The 22070-nt window shown below is 36.6% G+C and overlaps 3 protein-coding genes and 6 non-coding genes across 9 annotated transcripts; 6 read left to right on the forward strand and 3 right to left on the reverse strand.

The window, feature by feature from the left end:
* The first annotated feature begins 909 nt into the window (after positions 1–909).
* Positions 910–2882, forward strand: trx-3 (protein-disulfide reductase). The gene is made up of 4 exons (NM_068177.3): positions 910–1024; positions 1877–1942; positions 2057–2302; positions 2601–2882. Exons 1-4 carry the CDS (start codon positions 941–943, stop codon positions 2679–2681), a joined length of 477 nt encoding a protein of 158 aa, NP_500578.2. The 5' UTR covers positions 910–940; the 3' UTR covers positions 2682–2882.
* Positions 2811–20630, reverse strand: gbb-2 (Gamma-aminobutyric acid type B receptor subunit 2). The gene is made up of 19 exons (NM_068178.5): positions 20411–20630; positions 19251–19412; positions 18614–18703; positions 18028–18126; positions 17704–17835; positions 16617–16733; positions 16171–16301; positions 15996–16119; positions 13521–13703; positions 12927–13213; positions 12208–12571; positions 11751–11852; positions 11117–11341; positions 10151–10263; positions 9532–9601; positions 9415–9484; positions 4412–4496; positions 4206–4240; positions 2811–2952 (listed from the first exon to the last, which is right to left on the reverse strand). The coding sequence occupies exons 1-19, from the start codon at positions 20489–20491 to the stop codon at positions 2894–2896; spliced, it is 2529 nt and encodes an 842-aa protein (NP_500579.3). The 5' UTR covers positions 20492–20630; the 3' UTR covers positions 2811–2893.
* Positions 4268–4385, reverse strand: ZK180.12. Its single transcript, NR_053100.1, has one exon. It is a non-coding gene; the product is annotated as an Unclassified non-coding RNA ZK180.12 (non-coding RNA).
* ZK180.10 lies at positions 4278–4394 on the forward strand. The gene has a single exon (NR_053101.1). It is a non-coding gene; the product is annotated as an Unclassified non-coding RNA ZK180.10 (non-coding RNA).
* Positions 4424–9701, forward strand: nssp-38 (DUF7773 domain-containing protein). Its single transcript, NM_001129362.4, has 4 exons — positions 4424–4607; positions 7695–7841; positions 8105–8209; positions 9179–9701. Exons 1-4 carry the CDS (start codon positions 4470–4472, stop codon positions 9308–9310), a joined length of 522 nt encoding a protein of 173 aa, NP_001122834.1. The 5' UTR covers positions 4424–4469; the 3' UTR covers positions 9311–9701.
* ZK180.17 lies at positions 16336–16467 on the forward strand. The gene has a single exon (NR_053102.1). It is a non-coding gene; the product is annotated as an Unclassified non-coding RNA ZK180.17 (non-coding RNA).
* On the forward strand, positions 17847–18026 carry ZK180.16. Its single transcript, NR_053103.1, has one exon. It is a non-coding gene; the product is annotated as an Unclassified non-coding RNA ZK180.16 (non-coding RNA).
* ZK180.9 lies at positions 17860–17972 on the reverse strand. Its single transcript, NR_053104.1, has one exon. It is a non-coding gene; the product is annotated as an Unclassified non-coding RNA ZK180.9 (non-coding RNA).
* ZK180.11 lies at positions 18428–18558 on the forward strand. Its single transcript, NR_053105.1, has one exon. It is a non-coding gene; the product is annotated as an Unclassified non-coding RNA ZK180.11 (non-coding RNA).
* Positions 20631–22070: the final 1440 nt, after the last annotated feature.

The following is a 22070-nucleotide window of genomic DNA, read 5'->3' on the forward strand; positions in this document are numbered from 1 at the left end:
TGTATACCGGTTCAAAAGATCTATTTCAAAGTAGAGGAGCGAAGTTTAAAATTGATCTTTGGGTACGGTAGAGTTCAAATAGGTAGATTTTTAAGTACAACTGCTGAAAGGTGGTGTAGTCGATTTTTTTACTGCTTTATTAGACTCAAAATTGTCTGAAAACGCCAAATTTCATAATGAAACTTGCAATAAAAATTCGACTACACAACATATACGTTTTGAAATCTAAAAATAGATTTTTTTTGCGGATTGATCAAGTTTAAACTTTTTTGAGCACCTGTAACTGCCAAAAAACTAGAAAACAGCTAACACTTTAAATTGAAATAAAAAACTTATTTGGTTTTAATATTTCGATTGTTTTAATTTTGTGAATTTCCCAAATATACTTATATTTTGGTAAACTACCAAAATTTACTAAATCTCATTTTTTCGAGTCTTTGGAATTTTAGTTTTTTGAAACAAAAATTAAATTTCACATATATATTTTTATCAAATTAACAAGACTGAAAGTTCAATTTCATTTGAACTTTTCCAAACTTTAGTCGTTTCTGAACGTGTCTGAAAAATGGCATGTCATTTAAAATCAGTAAAAAGTAATGAAATGAACCGTTCCGGTTGACATTTTCCACATTAAGATAGTAGTCAAATTAACAGTAATCTTCCTAATTATTGTATAGTTACTTCTTTTTCAAATTTCCCAGAAACAAACAACTCCAACTGTATTCATAAGTCTTTGTTCCCAAAATCTGATAAGAAGATACTACTCGTAAACTTGTCCCTCTCAGCTATACTATTCAATTGTGAGCTGTTATCAGTGTCGGAAACACTGGCTCGTACAAAAGCGGGCGCGGTCTGACGAAAGCGCCCAGTTTGCTTTGATCATTAGTCGATGTGCACTGCCTCAACTCCACACCCTAAAATTTCAAATTTTCAGATCGAAATGGCTAAGAACTTTTTCTCCGGAACCAGCTTGAGACTTAAGGATGGGACTATGGTAGATGCAGGAGAGCACTTGAAAGGAAAGGTTAGTAAAATTGAAGAGTAGGTAAAAATTCCTGTCCTGTGCCTAGGCATGAGGTAGGTAGTGTTGTAGGCATGTTTGAGGTAAGCACGTAGGTGTGGAATAGGCACGCAAAGTCATTGTGTAAGCGTGCATGCATTGAGAACATGAGCATAATTTAGGTAGGTAGATATTAGCTAGGAACGCTTGTAGGCAAGATCTAGGCGCGTAAATTCGAGATAGGCACGTCGGTTAAAGGTTGGCACAAGGACTTGAGATTAAATTAGTAACTTGCCACTAAGCACGTAGGCGTGAGGTACGTACAAATGGACATGGGGCAGGTACTTGGCACATAAACATTAGGTAGGCACGTCATAGGCGCAACGTAGGCTGTTAGGCATAAAGGTGAGGCATGATGAGGACGTCTGAAAAGCGGCCTAGAGGTTCCCGCCTCGGCCTATTTTATTTGACAACTTCCTATCTATCACCCCCAGCACCTACATTATTATGTGTCTGTGCCTGTTCAACTGTTCAACTCGAGCAGCTATCAACACCCCATTTATGAGGTGTGAAGTTGAACGGAAGTGTTTATTGGCTGACATCACAGTCTTCTTAATTTTTTTGAAATAAAAAAAAAACAAGACTAGCAAACACAGATAATACCCCGATTTGGAAGCCTAAAAACTAAAAACAAAATTTGTGTCGAAAAGAAAAATTGGCCATTTGTTCAAAACAAAAACTTTTCACCGTTTCTGGAAACGTGCACCAAAAAAACTGAGAAGTACGACAGAGAGGTGACAAAGTCAACATGTTTTTCTAGGACCCCATTTTTTATAATTTCAACAAAACCCCTCTCATTTTCAAATCAAATTTCAGATTGTGGTACTGTACTTCTCTGCAAGCTGGTGCGGGCCATGCCGTCAGTTTACTCCAATCATGAAGGTAAAGATCTCCCCATACTCTGATTTTTATCAGTAGTGCCAACTTTTCCGCGAAACCTTTGGTTTGTTTCGCCCCAATGATAACAAGTTCATTGCCACAAAACATTTATTGCAGGAGCTGTATCAGCAGATTGCTGCAACAAATCAACCCATTGAGGTGATTCTGTTGTCGAGAGACTACATGCGATTCCAGTTGGATGAGTACTATGAGAGCCATGGATGCTCATGGGGTGTCGTTCCGTTGAGAGACCCCATTATTGAAAAGTGTTTGGAGAAGTATGATGTGAAGGCTTTGCCGTCGTGCCGAGTTGTCGATGAGTTTGGGAATTGTATTGATGCTAATGCTCGTCAAAGTGTTGAGGTGAATATTTTTGAAAATTGGAGAAATGTGCCAGAAAGTTGGAGAGAGGTTTGTTAGAAAGGTGACAAAAAGGAAGCTAATATTTCACCCAACTTCTGCCAAATTTCTGTCTTTGAAATAAACGCCAACCCAGAATTATGTCGGCTGCAAACTTTGCAGTAACGAAGTGGACCTTCTTTCTAGCGCAGGTCTCCAACTTTCTACAAAATGTTTTGTGCAATTTGAGAAGTGCACCAGAAAGTTGGCAAAGTTTTGATTTTGTCTGCTGCACAAAAATACAAAACTGTTCATTTTCCAGTTCTACCGCGAAAAATATAAAATGGCCGAACTCTTCAACAAATGGACGGAAAAGGGAAATCTCGAGAGAATCCGTGCATAAATTATCATCCTCTGAATATCAATCTCATTTAGTCTTTCAACACTTTATTCTCCCTTTTGAACCATTTAACACCACCACCATCACCACTCCCGTCTAGTCTTTCGCATAATTTTTCCACTTCCATTCTCAATTTACACTTAAAATTTATTACTTTTTATTCATGTACATCAAATATAAAAATTCTTTTAAAATTCAAAAAAAATTGAAGAATCCTAAAGCTTTGTGCTCGGCTCATCCGGATCTACCCATGGCCAGTCGGATGATCGTTCACCTGAAAAAAATAGGAGAGGGTTTTTTTTGATTAAATGGATTGGTTTTTAGATTTTTTTTTTGAGTTATCTAGACAATAGACACAAAAAGTTTTGGGAAAACTTTGAAATTTCAGACTTAAAGTTCTGAAAATCTTAGTTTTGTGGGGGGAAACCTCTATTATTCAATAAACTATCAAATTTCCAGGATTTCACCTAATCTATCATTGGAGCGCACTTAAAACACATGATCAGAGAAAATTTTGAATTTTCGGGTTCAACACTGATTATTCTTAACTCCAATTGAAAACGACATTTTTGGCAAACGCTTTAAAAATTGAAAATTTGTCAAGAACCGATCTTTCCGGATTTTGGCCCATTTTTCGTTGCGGCGCACTTGAAACGGCGGGAAATTTAACTTTTTCGGTTTAAAATTAATTTTCAAAAAAAGAAAGGTAGTAGAAATTAAAAAAATAAGCAAAAAGTGATGTTAATTTCCACCGAATCGCTGAATTTTTTGTTGGAAAATTGGAAAATATTGATTAAAAGTTTCCCAATCTTCTCCAAAACAATTTTTTAAAAACTTTTTTCACAACCAAAACTGTCTCCGACATGCCCTACAAATGGAAGTATTTTCATCACAACCCTTTTAGGCGACTCTTGATGCTCCGTGATTTTAGAAGAAAAGTTAACATGTGCCTACAAGACACACATGGAGATAATTGGTCAAGAGAGTATGCCTAGCAGAAAAAAGTAACGAAAAACAGGGGGAATCACGTGTACTTCGAGACGAATGAAAACACACAAAAGTTTTCAGAAAATTTTTTTTCTCACAAACAGTTTTCGTTTTTTTCATTTGAAACTAAATATACATGGAATTTTGTGATTTTAAAAATCTTGATTTAGAAACGTAGATTTCCATTAGAGTAAAAGAAATTATACCTAAAACCCTAGATTATCAATGTCCTCGACCGCTTTATCGTTGGCGCACAATTGCAGCAGCGGGAAATTTGATGTTTCAATTAAATACAGGATATTCTTGGAAAAAAAAATTGGGAATATTAACTGTTTGTTCATCCTTATGTTTTGTCGATGCCCTCCTTGCAACTGCGGGAAATTGGAATTTTTCAGTTGAAAGCACATGTTAAGATTAAAAAACACATAAACTTTGCAGAAAGATTCTTCGAACTCTCAGAAAAGGTATGGGTGTGGCGGCGTAGGTTTCAGTTTTCTCATGATTCCGCCAAATTGCCCAGTCCATCCCAATTCCACCTACCATTTGGACCAGCAGCTGTCAAACTCGTCTCCTCTCTGAAAATTGGCTACATATAAAACCGGAAGACCACTGCTCCTCCTCTCTCTAAGGCCTTTCCACATTACGGCTTCTGCCCGTCTTGGCAAGTCGCCAAAAAGGGGTGTGGCCGGGGGCAGGGCTCACAGAGCTTCTCCAGTCTCTCTCTCTCTCTCTCCATCTTTTCCTACCTGTTATTGCTACTCGACGGCTGACGCAGAAGAAGCGACGTCTCTCGTTCTTGCGACGATGGAGAAGCCGAAGAAAGACACCATTCTGCAATTTTTAATGATTATGATTGGATGGATACAGTCGGTGAGGACTCTTGAATGCTATGACTCCTCATATCCCGTACCACATCGAAGAACCGAATGCGGACCGAATATGGTAAATCTTCTTTAAGAGTTTAGTAGTAGTGGAATTGCTTAATTTTTAACCTTCCGCCATAAAATTAATTTCAAGATATTTGGGTTCTTTGAATTCTAGAAACGAATAAGCTGTTGAAACCAAAAAATATTGAAAGTTGTCTCACATCATTTTCCAATAATAATTGGCACCTTTTTCTGGTCTAATTTGTTTTGAGCTTTTTGGCAACCTGTTATTTACTCAAAAATTGGACAATATTGAAATATATTTTTACTTTCCGACTTGCCAAAAACTTCGAGGAACATTTGGCTAATGTCAAAAAAAATTTAAAAAAAGCTCAGAACAGCCAAACTTCTGGATAAGTTAAGTTTTGTGAAGTATCAAACAGTTGAGCAGTAGTTTGAAGAAAGTTTGGCGCAAGTTTTTCACATGTTTTGCAAAAGTTGGAGAAAGTCTATTTATTGAATGCCTTATGAACTGCCTAGAAAAATTCGGCAGAACATCTATGAACGTTTATAAGCTGTTGAAAATCTACCAACTGTAAATAGTTTTCTAAAACTATCTAGAGAGTTCGCAGAACCAGTTGACAAAAGTCGGAATGCTTCCCCAAAGTCTTAGAGAAAGTTTCGTAGAAGTTGAAAGTTGTAAAGTAAATCTTTGACAGAAATCGAATTTGACAAAACGAAACTTTGAAAAACTTCTACGAAAGTTGAAAAAAAATTAGGCGAAATCTTAGGGATCTAAGAAGGAAGATTTCGGAAAACTCCGAGAAAATTTGACTCAAGTTAAAAATGTAGTTCTGTCGATGAATATAGCTCAAATAATGAAAAAGTTCCAGGAAAAGTTTTTGCAAAAATCTTCAATCTGTAAGTCCCGACTTCCATAAATAACTCAAATTTCCGTTTTCAGAATGAAAATTCTGAACTTTTTCCGTTTTTTTTTCTTCTAGTAACGCTAATCCTTAATCAAATTTCCGGGAGAACTAGCTGAAAAACTAGAAAACTTTCTGGTCTCCCAAATAAAAAGTGTCGATATTAAAATAAATATCAAATGCCACTGAGTCACTCAAAAAACAACACAATGCTTAAGTTAAAGATCGGTCAATCGTTCGAGTCTAAACAAGGAAGCCATTTTAAGCTGGAAACATACATATACATCTCTGCGTCTCTTCTCTCTTCTTCATCAGGCCTAATTCGGCTCGACAACTTTTCGTCGCCAGTAGCGTGTGTCAGAGATTTCGGTCAACCCGCAAAATTAGACACGGCTCGTCAGAGATGTGTACAACACCTTCTTCTACTTCTTCTTAGACATTTTTCGAAAATAAAACCTTTTTGAATAATGAGAGAAGGTGTTGAGGGAACGGCGACGACGACTTGTTTATCCAATTTTACATCGGAAATTATGTTACACTCGGAATCGGCTCAGACTTCTTTCAGTTTTAGGGTTTCGTGTAGATTATTATGGTAGGTAGATCAGGTAGCAGATATAGATAGGCAGGCACCGCACGGTGTCACAAACCATGCCTACCTATGCGCCTAGCAGGGGTGTGCGGCAAATTTCAAGATTTGTCGAGCTTGGAAAACGGCAAATTCGACAAACTTGCCGCACAACCCTGGTGCCGAGCTCGCCCAAGCGTAGGTAGGCATTCTAGGCATGCATAGGTAAATTTAGGATACAAAGGTATCGTCTAAAAAATTGCCGTTTTCAGAGAAAATTTCAAAAATTTTTTGATTCCCCAACCAAAAAAATTTAAAAAATTCAGTTTTTTTTCAAATGACTCTTCATTTCCTACTACGGTATATGGGATGTTTCCGCTTTCATCACATCTTCCGGATATTAAATTTCGCCCGAAAATGTGCGAAATTTCTGTTGATGACCACTAAAAAACGCTGAAACCCAATACTTGAACTTCTACTTCTATTCTGGGGAGGTAAAATTGGTTGCCAACCAAGTTGTGCACTTGTGTCAAGTCAAGTGGGACATCTCTCTCTCTCTCTGTCTATTGTACAGAATTATAAAAAAGATGAAGTTGGAGCTAAGAAAAGAAGTTTTCCTCTTCTTTTTTTTTGACATGACCACTGACATGTTATGCATTTTTGAGCAACTATTGTGCACATATGACCTGGGGTAGGTCGAAAAACATATATGGGAAGATGATGAACAAAATATGATTAGAAATTCAATTTTTTATTTGAATTTGGAGGCAAAGATTTTGAATTTTGGAAAAACAATTTTGCATTCTTGCATTGTATACCACCTACATACCTTATTTCCTACGTGCCTACCTAAGTGCGCACCTATGTGCCTATCTACGAGCGCACCTATGTGCCCAAAAACGTGAATATCTGCGTACCTACGCACCTACCTATCTACGTGCCTACCTACGTTCCTATCTACGTGCTCACCTACGCGCCCATCTACGTGCCTACCTACGTACCTACCTAACTGCCTATCTGCGTGCCTGCTTACGTGCTTACCTACCTGCCTATCTACGTGCCTACCTGCCTGCCTATCTACGTGCCTATCTACGTGTCTACCTACTTGCCTGCCTATGTGCCTATTTACGAGAAACTATTTTTAAAGTGTTTTTTTTTGTTGAAAAATCGGAAAAACCTTGTTTTGGTTTCCAGATTTTTTGATTTTCTAACAATTTTGTGTTTTGCTGGGTGGCAGGCAGAACGTAGGCGTAGGCCACCTTGAAGGTAGATAGGCAGGAAAAACAGTGCTTACTCGATTTGATTAGGAGGTTAAGCTTTTATTTTTGGTCACATAGTAAAGTTAGGATTTCATTAGCAATTAGGCATTTGTTCAGTTGCTTTGCCTGCCTTATGCCTGCCTACGCTATCTGCCTGCTTTCCTGGAAAGCATGAGTATGTCGCCAAGATGGCAGGTAGGCAGAAGGTAGGTAGGCAATAATTTTGTGCCAATTTGACCTATTTGATGGGCCGAGCTTTTTTTACCCCTGCAAATCTTCTGACAATTTAAGCCCCATATAGTCGTTTGAGTGCTACTCCCCATTTAGACTGTCGGCGTAATTCCATTTGATTGACTACTGAGAAGTCTTTTTTCCCCCATTTTTTCTCCAAAAAATAAACCAAAATCTTCCAGATGTGCTACTCAGAATACTACGCAGTCAACAGGAGCGGGACAATCCGACAGTACTACGATAGATTCTGTGTTCACGAGTCACACTGTCTCTACAGAGGAATCGACGAATCGTGTCCGACTCTCAACCAGCTGGACCACAAAATGCAGGTATTTGGCTGGGGGAGGATTGAATTTTTTTTTAGGAAATTTGTACTTTATGAAAATAAATTTGCTTTCAATTGAAAGTTTTGAAAAGTTGCTCAAAAACTGCATGCCACTGTGTAATTAAAAGTAATATTATTTTCAATGAGTACAAATATTTTGCTAAATTTCTATACAAATTTCCAAACAAAAATCCTACGCAACTACGACAAGAAGTAGATTTTGTCGGAACGGAACCGATTAAATGCTGAAATTCCCTATTTTTCCAGAGTCTCTTCACAAAACATCACGCGAAGAGCAACACGAATTCAATTCGATTCTCCGAGTTTTGTTGTTGCTCCACGAATCTTTGTAACGATGTCAATCATAAAAGGGTAGGTGCCAGCGGCCGACCTTTGACACTCCGGATATCCTGGAGAAATCCGAGATGTGAGAGGAAGAGAAGGGGGGTCTTATGAACTTCAAACAAACTTCCAACACCCGCTACGTCACAGCGTATTAGGGGAATTTAAATGTGAGGAGCAAACACTAGAAGATGAATAATAATTTGGGGCTTAAAATTTGAGGTCAAAGATTTTTCGGTGTTATTTTACACTAACGAAAAAATTACCAAAAGAGTGTCGTAAAAATGTTTAGAACGTTTTTTTCAAATTTTAACACATTTTTAAATATTCAAAATTACGTTTGTCCGTTAGGAGTGTCCGAGAGGAGTACACAAGAATTTTCGCAAGAATTTAAGGTTTTTTAATCGAAATAATTTATATCGATTTTTATAAAAACCCTGAAATTCAAAATAATTTTTAAACATTTTATCGGAAAATCTGAGAATTGATTTTTTTATTACAAAAAAACACATTTTCTCGAGAAGTCGGGAAATCTAACCGGTTCAAAAAAATCGAAAATTTATTTTTTTTTTAGTCGGAAAATAGTTGTTCCCGAAAATCAGAAACCCTAACATTTTTCCACCAAAAAAATATGAAATTCAATTTTTTTCATCAAAAATAGAGAAAACAAATTTTTTTTAGATCTAAACAACATTTTTTTGAATTTTTGAAAAAAAAAATTGTAGCCCTTTTGAAAAAATCCTTTGTTCGAAAAAAATTCTAAAAATTTTAGTTTTTTTCAAAAAATCCGAAATCAAATGTTTTTCCCGGAAATTTCTGAATTTCCTGGATTTTTCCTTAACACTTTTCAAGGAAAAAAAAAGTCGAAACCTTTTTTTTCTGAGAAATCTAACTTTTTTCCAAAAGTTCAAGCTTTAGTATCATAAACCTTAGAGCTCAATAAAATGTCCTCTAAAAGCTCATTAACCCCATTAATTCAATGTATAATAATTTTTCCAGGTATACGACAAATACGGCCTTCTAATATCCTTCGCAGACAACGTGTTCACCGATGCGTCGAGCAGTGGAATGATCAACATTTCCGCGGCGCTCGCCATTTGCATAATCACATATTTGGTCGCTGTTCTCTAGTATTTTTGCCACTCAAACTACCTTCCCACTCATTTATTTGTATTCCTCATGATATTTTTTCAAAACGGGCACTTAACACATGAATCTTCTGAAATCAAACCAACCTTGTTGTAAAAACCGAGTGTCACCCTGTGCTCGCAGCTTTTCTACCAGATCCCATAATTGAGTTGATTTCTGAAACTCGAATTTGTTATTATATAACTATTAAATTAACAATTTACCTGATGTAAATATCGCCTACGCAACTTGTTTTCGCTTTCTGCTTTTCCAATTAGATCACCGGAACTGTCGCTGAAAATATGGTAAATTGGGAGAAATTTGGCTGAAGTTTGTCGGCTTATATCTCAATTGTCGTTAGAAATATAAAATAATTGTTAACTGACAAAATATTTACTGAATATTTTTCTATAATTTTGTAGTTGAAAGTTTTTTTTAGGTATCACTAAAAATAACTAAGATAAAAGGGGTCAAAACAGATTTTTCAACAAAAATTTTTTTTTTTAAATTTATTGTGAAAAATATAATATGTATCTGGAAAATTTTGTCTCAAAAATTTGAATTTTTAATATAAATTTTCTGACAATTTTTGAAATTTTTAGCTTTTCCGAAAAATCGGATATTTTTGGTTCTTCGATTTTCAAATTTCTTGCTCTTTTTGGCAAATTTTGTGAATTTTAAAAAAATAATTTCTAGAATATTTTTTTAATAATTTTTTAATAATTTTCATTTTGAATTTTGGGAACTTTTTTCAACCTTTTGCTCATCTAAAAGCTCCAATTTTTAAGCTTCACATTTGATTTTCAGCATTTCAGACTTCAAGCCCCAATTTCCAAAACTCACGATCTTGGCTGGGGTGACATTGGCTGTGAAGTCTTCGCGACAACACTCTTCATAAGACCCCGTCGATAGGCTCTTGGCTCGTTGCCAACCGGATTTCGAGCCAATTCGATTACCTGAAAATTTATTCCGGAAATAAGTTTTGATCTTTGTGCGCACTTTTTTTTTGACTTGGGATCTCGCAAATACTATATTAAATCCTCCAAAAGATAATCTCAAAAAGTAGATTCATTATATTAAAGTGTGTTTGAGGTTCTTATTGCAGCTTATTAATTGGAATTGTAGTAAGACTTCAATTTGATCACCTACTATTTTTGTTTCAGTTTTGGAAAAAAAAACAATTTCAAATTTCTCGATTTGGAACATCAATGTTTTGAAAAAAAACCCTTCATTTATTCAGTTTTCCGGAAAATATGGTTGAACTGGGAGAAATTTCTGCTTTTCAAGAAAATTTTCAAAAAATTTGTCAAAACCAAAACCCAAAATTAGACGATGATTTCAGAAAAAAAAGTTAAGACCAGCAGCTGCAACATTGACAAGTCGGTCAAATTTCAAATTTCAACTAACTTTTGGAAATTTTTGAATCCGCCATAACTGTTTTTTGAAAAGTTAAAAAAAAGTTTCATTATGAAATTCGGTGTTTTCGAAAATTTTGAGTCTAATAAAGCAATAAAAAATTTTACTACACCACTTTAAAGGATAAGGTGCAAGAATAAGGAGTTCGTCGTGAAACTCTAAACATTTTCCAAAATTTAGAAATAATCCAAAATTGCATCATAAATCTCATTTTAAAAAATATTGGCATCTAAGAGCTTTTCAATAAAATTTACAATTTCAGGTCACAAGGCTCAACACCTTCACTTTCAAAACCGAAATAATTCACAAGCTCCCCATTTTCAAAATATAAATGTTTCATTTTTGTCCCCCTCCCAACACACTCCCTATGCAACAAAGTTCCAAAAATCTCACCTTTGGCACAAAAACGAGACACAACGTTAGTGTCGTCGAGAAAATGACAAAAAACGAAGCGAGACTGAACATCTCGTTGACCCGTTCCTGTAGAATGACACTTGTCGATAAGCCAAGAACACTCATAACAACACAACAATAGACACTTGTTCCAATGTATTTACTATCGTTCAGTGCTGGAACATTCACGTGTCGAGTCTCCCAGGCAAGGAAGCAACCCAGGATCTGGAAAATTAGGGGATAAAAATGAGATTGGGGTATAGGTCAGGGGTAAGCGGCAAACCGGCAAATTACCGATTTGCTGAATTTGCCGGAAAAACGGAAATTGCCCAACATTTTCGGCAAATCGTGGTTTTGCACATTTTTTCGGAAATTTCAGAATTTTAAGTTTACTTGGCAAAATTGCACGGATACTATGAATACTCCTACATCTATTTTCGAAAGTAAATATGGAGAAAAAAAAGGGAAAAAATTTCAATAAGCCACAGTTTTAAGTGTGTCCGTCTTATAAACATCAATCTAAAAACTTCCGGCAAATTGATGTTCGGCAAATCGGCAATATGCCGAAAATCAAAATTTCCGGCAAACCGGCAGCGTGCCGATTTGCCGAATTTGTCGACAAAAAAATTGGTACCATTAGGACTCCTTTGACTGCATACAGAACCGCTTGAAAAACTCCGGAATGTGAAGAATTGCACTTTTCCACCTCTGGGATTATTACAATATTGTCTTCTGGCTGAAAATATTAGAAATTTAAACTGTTCCGATAGTAATAAAATGCCCGAAAATCATAGTTTAACAAATTTTTAAAATTTTTGAAATTTCTTAATTTACAGTCAAAAAGTGGCCTATAATAGTTTTTGAGATGTACAAGTGCAAAACGATTAAATGTTTGTATTGAATCCTCTTGGTAAATATTTAAAGTAAATTTGCTAAAGAGTTTCAGTCATTTTTAAACACTTTTTTTTAAAACAAACACACCATGTTTGATTTTTTTTTAATCGAACCTAATACAACTTGGAATTTATTCGTATTTAAAAAAAAAGCTCTTATTCAAAAATTTCGAGTTTTCCAAATCCCAATATACTTACAATGTGAGGAAGTTCAGTGACCGTATACGAAAACGGTGAGACAAATGCCCATGTGACCAGCACACAAATATCGATAAAAAGTAAAATCCCCAGAATAATAAACAATTTCGAATCTTTGATAGCCTTCCGATCCATTCGAATATTTGTGAATATTGAGTGAACTCTCCAGGTTTTCGAGAACATTGCACCAAAAGAAAGTGTAAATCCAATGCAAAGTGTCCAGGTTTTTGTGTAGCACAACCATACAAATACATCTGGGCTGACTATTCGAGTGTCTAATCCTAACATTATTACAGATGCAAACGTGCAAATTGATCCAGCAATAATTATATTGTTCAGGTTTGGAGATGACATTTTTATAAATCTGCAAAAAAGGTAAATTGTTTTTGAAGAAGAAGAAATATTTTGAAGATTTATAATTAAGTTTTTATAATTAAGTTTTATGTTTAAATGTAGTGTTCAAGAAAACGCCTTCAAACTAATTTGGTAAGCTTTTATAAACTAGCTTGACAAACTTTTTTGAAATCTCCCGGAAAATGCCTTCGGACGGCAAAACAAACGCCTACATGAAGTCTAATAAAATTATTTTAAGATAAAAGTGAGCAAACTTTGTTGTCAATTTGCGTTTCAGACTAAATTTCCTGAACTTCTCTAGCAATATTTCCAGCTGAATGAGCCGAACTATATATTTCTTCGACATCAAAGTACCAATAACTCACCTATGATTCCTGTATCTAAAATTAATGAGCAAAAAGATAAGTGCCAAAAATATGCCAATTAGCGCTAACAGTGACATAGCCAAGAAGAGAATCGATGAAATATGTTCCCGTCGACGTTCGGTAATTGTTGAGTCAAGTGGTGGTGACCATCCTTTTGTGGTACTATCAATTATTTTGAATTCATCATCTGCTCCGTCATAGACTGCAAATGGGACATATTGGCCGTCGGACCACTGCTTAATGTCCACTAAGCCCAGGCGTTCGTTGTTCGCGAATTTTACTTTTCCCTGAAAAAATTAAATGTTAAATTTAAAAGAGAGAAAAACTTTCAATTTTTATTTTTTCCATTTTTTCATATTGTTTCCCTCTTTTTTTTTATGTTTTCCTTTTTTTTCAGTTTTTTCTCATTCAAAACAATTCTTGTTTTTCTTTAACTTTTTTCAAGAAAAATTTAATTTTTTTTTAATTTAAAAATGTTTTTTTTCCAATTTAAAATTCTTTTTTCACATTTTTTCAATTTTTTAAAGTATACTTTTACTTTTTTCTGTCTTTTTTTCACATTTTTGCCTTTAACTTTTAAACAAAAAACCCTACCGTCAACCCCTGGAAAGAAGAATTGTCAATTGCCTCCATCATTTTATGATGCGAAAATTCGGCATTATCACCCATTGAATGGCTCAATGCAATGGCAAGTGTCCACAGTCCATCGTACAGATACCCTCGCCACGTGTTATTCGGATCCAGCTGAGTGATCTCATTCCAGACATCGCCGGCTCTCTGGAATAGGTTTAAAGTTTAAGCTAGACAATCTTTGTAAAACAAAAGGCTGCGACTTTGAAAGTGAGTCGGCAAATTTTTTTGTCGGCAAATTTGGAAAATCGGCAGAATGCCGGTTTCTCGATTTGCCGGTTTGCCGATTTGCAGTTTGCCGACTATTAGTTTGCCGGAAATTTTTGGAGGGATTTTTTATAAGTCGGAAACACTTCAAACTGTGCCTTTTCAAAATTGTTTTCCCTTTTTCTCTAGATGTTTTAAAGAATTTGCTTACTTTTTAAAATAGAAGTAGGGAAATTCATAGGATGCGTACAATTTTGCCGATTAAAATTGAAATTCTGAAATTTCCAGAAAAAAAAATGCGAAACCACAATTTGCTGAGTATTTTCGGCAATTACTGTTTTTTCGGCAACCTCGGCAAATCGGCAAGTTGCCGGTTTTCCAATTTGCAGGAAGTTTTCAATTCGGAAAATTTAACGGACATTTCAATTCAAGCAATTTGCCAATTTGCCGATTTGCCGGAAAAAATCGTTTGCCCAACCCTGATCTAGTATATGTATAAGTTCAAGTTCATTTGAAAAGTTCCAAATATACATATACAGTGCTCCACATAATGATACGGCCACCCCCAAATTTTGGTATAACTCAAAACTGGGTTGAGATAGCACAACATAGTTTCTTGTGAAAATGTTCGCTGTACTGGCTAACTTTCAGATAAGTATTGGAAATATACCTGAACCGTTCGTAAAAAAAGATAAACCATTTTTTCATGAAAAACCATATAAAAAAATCCACAAAATGATACGGCCACCCTTGGTTTTTGTTTTCTTTTTTCGTTTTTTTGCAATTTTTTTTGCTAAACGTTAGGTTTCATGTTCGTTTGTGTTTTTACAGCTATGGGCCGTGGAATAACTTTAACTGACAACGAAAAAGGACAAATTGTGCAAAATTATCTCAAGGCTTCTCGGATCGTCAGATTTTTCGTGATTTGAAACGTTTGAGGGATATGATCACTCGATATGCTTCAAATCCTGCCGCTTATTGCACCAAAAAGTCTTCTGGTCGCCCACCACTCCTTTCTGGTAGAGACAAGCGAAAAATCGTTCGTCGAGCATTAAATTGAACAGTGACTTGCTCGAAAAGTAGGAGCGAGATGAACCTGCCAGTGTCTGTTGAGACCGTACGACGTGTCCTTCGAAGTCCCAGTTTATCAAAAGACGAAAATTAATAAAGGCTAATTTCATTACCGAAAAACACTGCCAAAATCGTATTCAGTTTGCTAAAATCAGCCAGAGAACTAACGGAGACAAGTGAGGATTATGGTATAATCATTCAAGCCCAGTTTTTGGTTTCATCTTCAGTGGCGAGAAAAAGTTTAACTGTGATGGTCCTGATGGCTACCGTGATTACTGGCACGATTTGAGAAAAGAAAAGATGATCTGAAACCAAAAACTGGGCTTGAATGATTATACCATAATCCTCACTTGTCTCCGTTAGTTCTCTGGCTGATTTTAGCAAACTGAATACGATTTTGGCAGTGTTTTTCGGTAATGAAATTAGCCTTTATTAATTTTCGTCTTTTGATAAACTGGGACTTCGAAGGACACGTCGTACGGTCTCAACAGACACTGGCAGGTTCATCTCGCTCCTACTTTTCGAGCAAGTCACTGTTCAATTTAATGCTCGACGAACGATTTTTCGCTTGTCTCTACCAGAAAGGAGTGGTGGGCGACCAGAAGACTTTTTGGTGCAATAAGCGGCAGGATTTTAAGCATATCGAGTGATCATATCCCTCAAACGTTTCAAATCACGAAAAATCTGACGATCCGAGAAGCCTTGAGATAATTTTGCACAATTTGTCCTTTTTCGTTGTCAGTTAAAGTTATTCCACGGCCCATAGCTGTAAAAACACAAACGAACATGAAACCTAACGTTTAGCAAAAAAAATTGCAAAAAAAACGAAAAAAGAAAACAAAAACCAAGGGTGGCCGTATCATTTTGTGGATTTTTTTATATGGTTTTTCATGAAAAAATGGTTTATCTTTTTTTACGAACGGTTCAGGTATATTTCCAATACTTATCTGAAAGTTAGCCAGTACAGCGAACATTTTCACAAGAAACTATGTTTTGCTATCTCAACCCAGTTTTGAGTTATACCAAAATTTGGGGGTGGCCGTATCATTATGTGGAGCACTGTACTTCAAAATCACAGTTTGCTTTAAAATATATAGTTTTCGGAAGTTATATTGTCTCAGAAGGCTTCTTTCTGCGTACTTTTCAAACATATGGGCTCACCGTATTCCCCACAATCTTAGTATCTACATCTCGTCTAGTCAACGCAAATTCCACTGAAAAATGATTTTTTGCCGCTTCCCGCATCTCCTCGACAGTGCAATTGTCGTGAGTTTGATTCAGCCATCTGTAACTTGTTTTTTGTCTCTTAAATTCTAAGTTTCATATAATTTCTCACTTATCGGAATGATATCCAGGTAGAATCCATACATAGTTGTCACCATACATTCCTCTATGATATCCTGCACAGAGTACGGTAGCCGCCATCTCTTCGTCCACGTCGACGAGGATAATTCGAACATCTCGTTCCTAAAAAAATGTTTCTTATTAGAAATCATATTTCTTCCCCCGGTCTCGTTCAATTTGAGATTCCGAGTCATTTCTCTCGAATAATAAGATGTTGTACAAGGATGCAGGCCCCCTTGGGGGATCATGGTTATCTGAAAAGCCAATCGAGAGGACATTGTGTGACTCTGGGGCTCTCTGTGAGCTTTTGCGACAACACGACCCCCGCTTTCTCATTATTTATCTTCTTCTTCCTTCCTATTTTGTCCAGAGCAAGAAAGACATGACACACACACAAAAACGGAAGAAAATCGGAAAAAGTGATGGATGATTGTAAACCTTTAGCTCGTCGAGCTCGCCGCCAACCGTCTCGATTTGCTCCCAGTTGACACCTGCGGTATGCACGATTTTTACGCCGAAGCCATGTTCCAGACGAGTTGTGAGCGCTTCGTGGGGCTGTAAATAGTAAGAAAAATTCAAAAATAATTCGGATTTTTCTAATTTTTTGTAAAATTCAAAAAACCATCAAAAATCTAGAAAAACTCTGTAAAGCAATAAGGTTTATTGAAACTGATTTCTGTCATTAGGGCAAAAAATTCATAAGTTGAAACTGTTTTTCTAGTGCAATTTTTCTTAATTTTTTGTCTGACTTTTTAAAAAACAAATTGAAACTACGAAGTTCAAAAATTGTTTTAAAAAGTGGTAAATTATTGTAAAAACCGAAAAAAAAAGTTTCAGTGCTAAATTTTTTAAAATCTTGAAAATTTTGCAAAAACAGTTCAAATTTGTGTCCGATAATTTTTCGTCAAAAGATTTTATTTTTATTTTTTGAAGTCTAATGATCAATGGTGGTTCTTTCAACTTTCATAAACTTGAAAATTGTAAGTTTTTTTTTTCAAAAATTAGTTTTTTAGAGTTCAATTGAATCCAACCAAAAAATCAAAAAATCGATTTGTTCAATTTTTAAAGAAACAGTTTTTAAATATTCCCATTTTACAGGATACAACCAATATTTGTTTTCTACAAAGTCTCATTCTCGAAATTCTAGATTAAAAAACCTCTTTTTTTTAAATTTCTAGCCAAGCTCAAAATGTTACTAATTTTGACTTTGGCATCAAACGTCAACAAAAAAACATTCTGATCTACCCATTAGACCATATCAATTATTTTTTCAAATTCTGAACTTTTGAGTTTTAGCATCAACTCATGGCTCAATACCCAAAACTTTACTCAATTTTTGCTTCCGCTTCCCCTTCCTGCTTTCAAATTCAACCAAAAAATTGGAACACAAGGTGTCAGTTGCATTAATCCCAGCTCCTTCTTTCCCTTTCAAATATGTCACACATTCAGAGTGTATCTTTGCGTGTCAAGTAAAAAAAGAAGAAGAAAATGAATAATTCTTCTCTTCCACTCCTCAGCCTCTTACCAATGCGTATCTGGGTTGATCATTCTGCTTCACAGTGCCGACGCGCTTCCATCCGAAATGATTCACAAACTTGCACTTGGCCATGTTAGTATTTCGACTGCCAGGTACAACTCGGAAGAAGGTGGTGAACAACTGCAATTGACCATTCATTGTTTCGACCCCGAGAGCAAAAAATGGAAAATGAAAAGAGCTGCAGCTTGAGCAGCCGCCGCTGCATCAAAAATGTCGTCGCCCGAGGGCCAATTTTTCTTTCCCACACCGGAAGACTTTCATGAATTTCTCGCTTTTTTCTTTCTAAATTGGGCCACCACCACTAAAACTAACTTCATGGGAATCAGAGGATGCGAATTTGGCATGTGTCTCCGCATAGGATAATTGCACGATTTGCCAATACTTGAGCGCCATCGCTATTGGCTCGTTCACCTGAAATATGTTTGTAGATTGGCAGGAGTATGTTAGCCTAGAGTGAAGGGCCTAAGAATAAGCCGTAGTTTGTGCCTAAATTTAAGCCTAGACATTAGGCCTAAGCCTAATGGGGCTATTCACGTAATACTGCAAAAAGGAATTCAAATACATTTGTGACGTCACAACTGTTTTAAAAATACATGTTTTAAATACAGTTCTCACGAAATTCTTCTAAACTTTTTGATTTTCCGACACTACTTGAATGACCCCATAAGCCTAAGCCTAGACCTAAGCCTGAGCCTAAGCCTAAGCCTATGCCTAGTTCTTAAGCCTTAGCCTCAGCCTGAGCCTAAGCCTAAGTCTTACCCTAAGCCTGAGCCTAAGCCTACACCTAAGTCTATGCCAAAACATTCGTATTTCTACTGCAGGTGCACTTTATAATTGAATCGAGAGAAAACTTTTCAATTAACTCTTGCTCCTATTTTGAAAAGTCCAAAAAGCTCACTTCAGTGCATTGCCCTCCGAGAATTGCCACGGGTCTTGGTCTCGAAGCGATCAAGTCGAACAGTGCCTTCATTCCCTGTGATGTTTTGCACTGAAAAATTAAAATAATTTGCGCGTGACAGAGAAGTTTGCGCGTAAAATATAGTTGGTTTATCCTAAACTGGGTTACCCGTTTCTGAGAAAAAACTTCAGTGTATACGGTATGCAAATACCGCTTTTTCGGACCATGACCAATACACAAAAGTTGACGCGCAAATTTAAATGAGAAATTTATAAGTTTACATTCTTCTCTGTCTATTCCACTGAGTCAACACGACAATTTTGTCCCAAACATATTGCAATAACTTGTCTTCTTCTTTCTTCCGAGAGCTCTTCTTCTTTCATCTCGAGCTTCTCTGCCTATAACCCATTTAGTTAACGCATTCATGCGTTTAACACGGTGCCTGCTCCATTATTTCAGTCTTCAGTCTTCTTCGGCATACTCTCAAAGTTTGAATTCTGGAGGTAAAGAAAGACGCAAAAAAGTGGAGGCAAAATGTGCGAGCATCTCCCCAAAAAAATTGAGTCAATTGAGCTCCTCCAAGATGCTCCGCGCGCGCGCAAATTGAATTTGTTCAATATTGAAGGGGAGGACTCACATGAGTGTCTTTGACTATCATTTCCAGCCGATATCCTTGAAGAATGCATGATCGACTATGAACATGTGAAAGTGCTGTTCGAATTGCTGGAAGTGCATCCGGAAATCCTTCTTTTTGAACTGTGAACACTCCGAGCGGTAGGGGGATCCCACCGTGGCGACGCTGCAAATGACAGGGATTAGATTTGTTTTATGAAATTAATAATTTCAACTGTTCTGAAATTCTGTTTCTTTTTTTTTCGATAGTGTCTAATGTCAAACATTCAGAAAAATGCAAAAAAACCAAAGATGAAGTTTGAATTGTAAATACCAAAAAATTTTTATAATAGAACTTACAAAAATATTCATAATTTAATTTAAAATTATTCTGAGGAAGTTTTGTTTCAAGAAATCTCTCGCAAACTTACACAAAACTCTTGAAAACCTTCAGAATCAACATAAAACTGTAAACTGTAGCTATCATTGTAGGTAGGTGCATTTTAGGCATACCTGCCTACCTCATGCCTGCCTGCGTGCCTAGGAAGCGACCTACGCATGTCGCCTACATACACACCTACACTAGGCTTAAACACATTCGACATGTATGTAGGCAGACAATAATTAGGCAGGCACGAAGGCAGAAATTTAGGTAGGTAGGCACTAGCCAGGCACCTAGGTGTATTCAGGCACTAGGCAAGTAGGCACGTGTGCCTGACAACGTACCATGTCAGCCTGAGCATAGATCAAAATGTAAATTTCTCCAAAACAAAACATATGACTTTAAAATTTTCAAAAAATTGTTTCCAAAAAATGTATAAAATTTTTTTCGTTGGTTTTCAAATTTTCTTGAAAGGAAATTTTAAAAAATTCCAGAAATTTTTGAAATTTAACAGTTTTCGAATCAAATTTTCAGAGAAATTCGAACAATTTGAACCAATGGGGTTATTCAAGTAATGTAGCAAAATGTATTTAAATACATTTGTGACGTCACAAATGTATTTAAATACATATTTTTATGTACTTGAATACAGTTGTGACGTAATTTTTCTACATTTTTAAATTTTCCGACACTACTTGAATAACCCCATAACTCTATAACTTTTTTGTACTTTTTTGGTAGTAAAAACCCATTTGTTGAAAATTAAAGTCAAATGTGGGTCTCACCACGAAAAGAAGACCTACCTTACAGCTCAACTCCTCTCCAGCTTCATAACCTCCCACTGCTTGAACGGCGAAAAGCAGTAGACTGAGCCACCGGCTCATTGAAACATCATATGCTCACAAAATGGAAAACGACCACAAAAAAATATATGAATATAAATTTTTAGCAAAAATCGGAACACGGGACCCCGAAAAAGAATTGTGGGAGTCTGCGACACACGACAAGGTCCTCCGCGTCAGCTGCTCCTTCGTGTCGCCCCTGAGGGCTCTCTCCATACTATCAAAAAGTGGGTGGAGCCTCCTCTGCGGAGCAAGAGCGGGGCGAAAAAAGAGAAAAACGGAGTGAAAAGAAAAAAGAAACATCTCTTCAGGAGCCGCAGCTACCACCACCGGCAGCAGCAAGAAAAATAATATTAAAACAGGTGCAAAGAGTTCTGTCAAGTTTTTGTCAAATTGCGGGTGCCAGCTGTTGTGTGAGATTATATAAACAATCAGCACTAAGAAAATTGGATTTATTTATTTATATTTTTTTTTGAAAACTTTTAAATCAAATTTCAGATGGAGCACTTTTTAGTTTTTTCAAATGTATCAAACAAGGAAGGGCGGCATCGGCAAACAGCCGGTTTGCCGATTTGCCGAAAATTTTGATTTTCGGAAAATTGCCGGTTTGCCGATTTGCCGAAAATTTTGATTTTCGGAAAATTGCCGGTTTGCCGATTTGCCGAAAATTTTGATTTTCGGAAAATAGCCGGTTTGCCGATTTGCCGAAAATTTTAACTTCCGGCTATGTGCCGATTTGCCGAGAATGTTCATTTCCGGCAATTTGCCGATTTGCCGAAAATTTAGATTTTCGGAAAATTGCCGGTTTGCCGATTTGCCGAAAATTTTCATTCCCGGCAATGTGCCGATTTGCCGGAAATTTTGATTTCCAGAAAATTGCCGGTTTGCCGTTTTGCCGGGAATTTTGATCTCCGGCAATTTTCAGGTTTGCCGAAAATTGTGATCTTCGGAAAATTGCCGGTTTGCCGTTTTGCCGGAAATTTTGATTTTCGGAAAATTGCCGGTTTGCCGATTTGCCGGAAATTTTGATTTCCAGAAAATTGCCGGTTTGCCGTTTTGCCGGGAATTTTGATCTCCGGCAATTTTCAGGTTTGCCGAAAATTGTGATCTTCGGAAAATTGCCGGTTTGCCGTTTTGCCGGAAATTTTGATTTTCGGAAAATTGCCGGTTTGCCGATTTGCCGAAAATTTTAACTTCCGGCTATGTGCCGATTTGCCGAAAATTTTCATTTCCGGCAATGTGCCGATTTGCCGAAAATTTTGATTTTCGGAAAATTGCCGGTTTGCCGATTTGACGAAAATTTTGATTTTCGGAAAATAGCCGGTTTGCCAATTTGCCGAAAATTTTAACTTCCGGCTATGTGCCGATTTGCCGAGAATGTTCATTTCCGGCAATTTGCCGATTTGCCGAAAATTTAGATTTTCGGAAAATTGCCGGTTTGCCGATTTGCCGGAAATTTTGATTTCCAGAAAATTGCCGGTTTGCCGTTTTGCCGGGAATTTTGATCTCCGGCAATTTTCAGGTTTGCCGAAAATTGTGATCTTCGGAAAATTGCCGGTTTGCCGTTTTGCCGGAAATTTTGATTTTCGGAAAATTGCCGGTTTGCCGATTTGCCGAAAAT

The sequence above is a fragment of the Caenorhabditis elegans genome, chromosome IV (assembly GCF_000002985.6).
Source record: "Caenorhabditis elegans chromosome IV".
In the NCBI taxonomy this organism is placed as follows: Eukaryota; Metazoa; Nematoda; class Chromadorea; order Rhabditida; family Rhabditidae; genus Caenorhabditis; species Caenorhabditis elegans.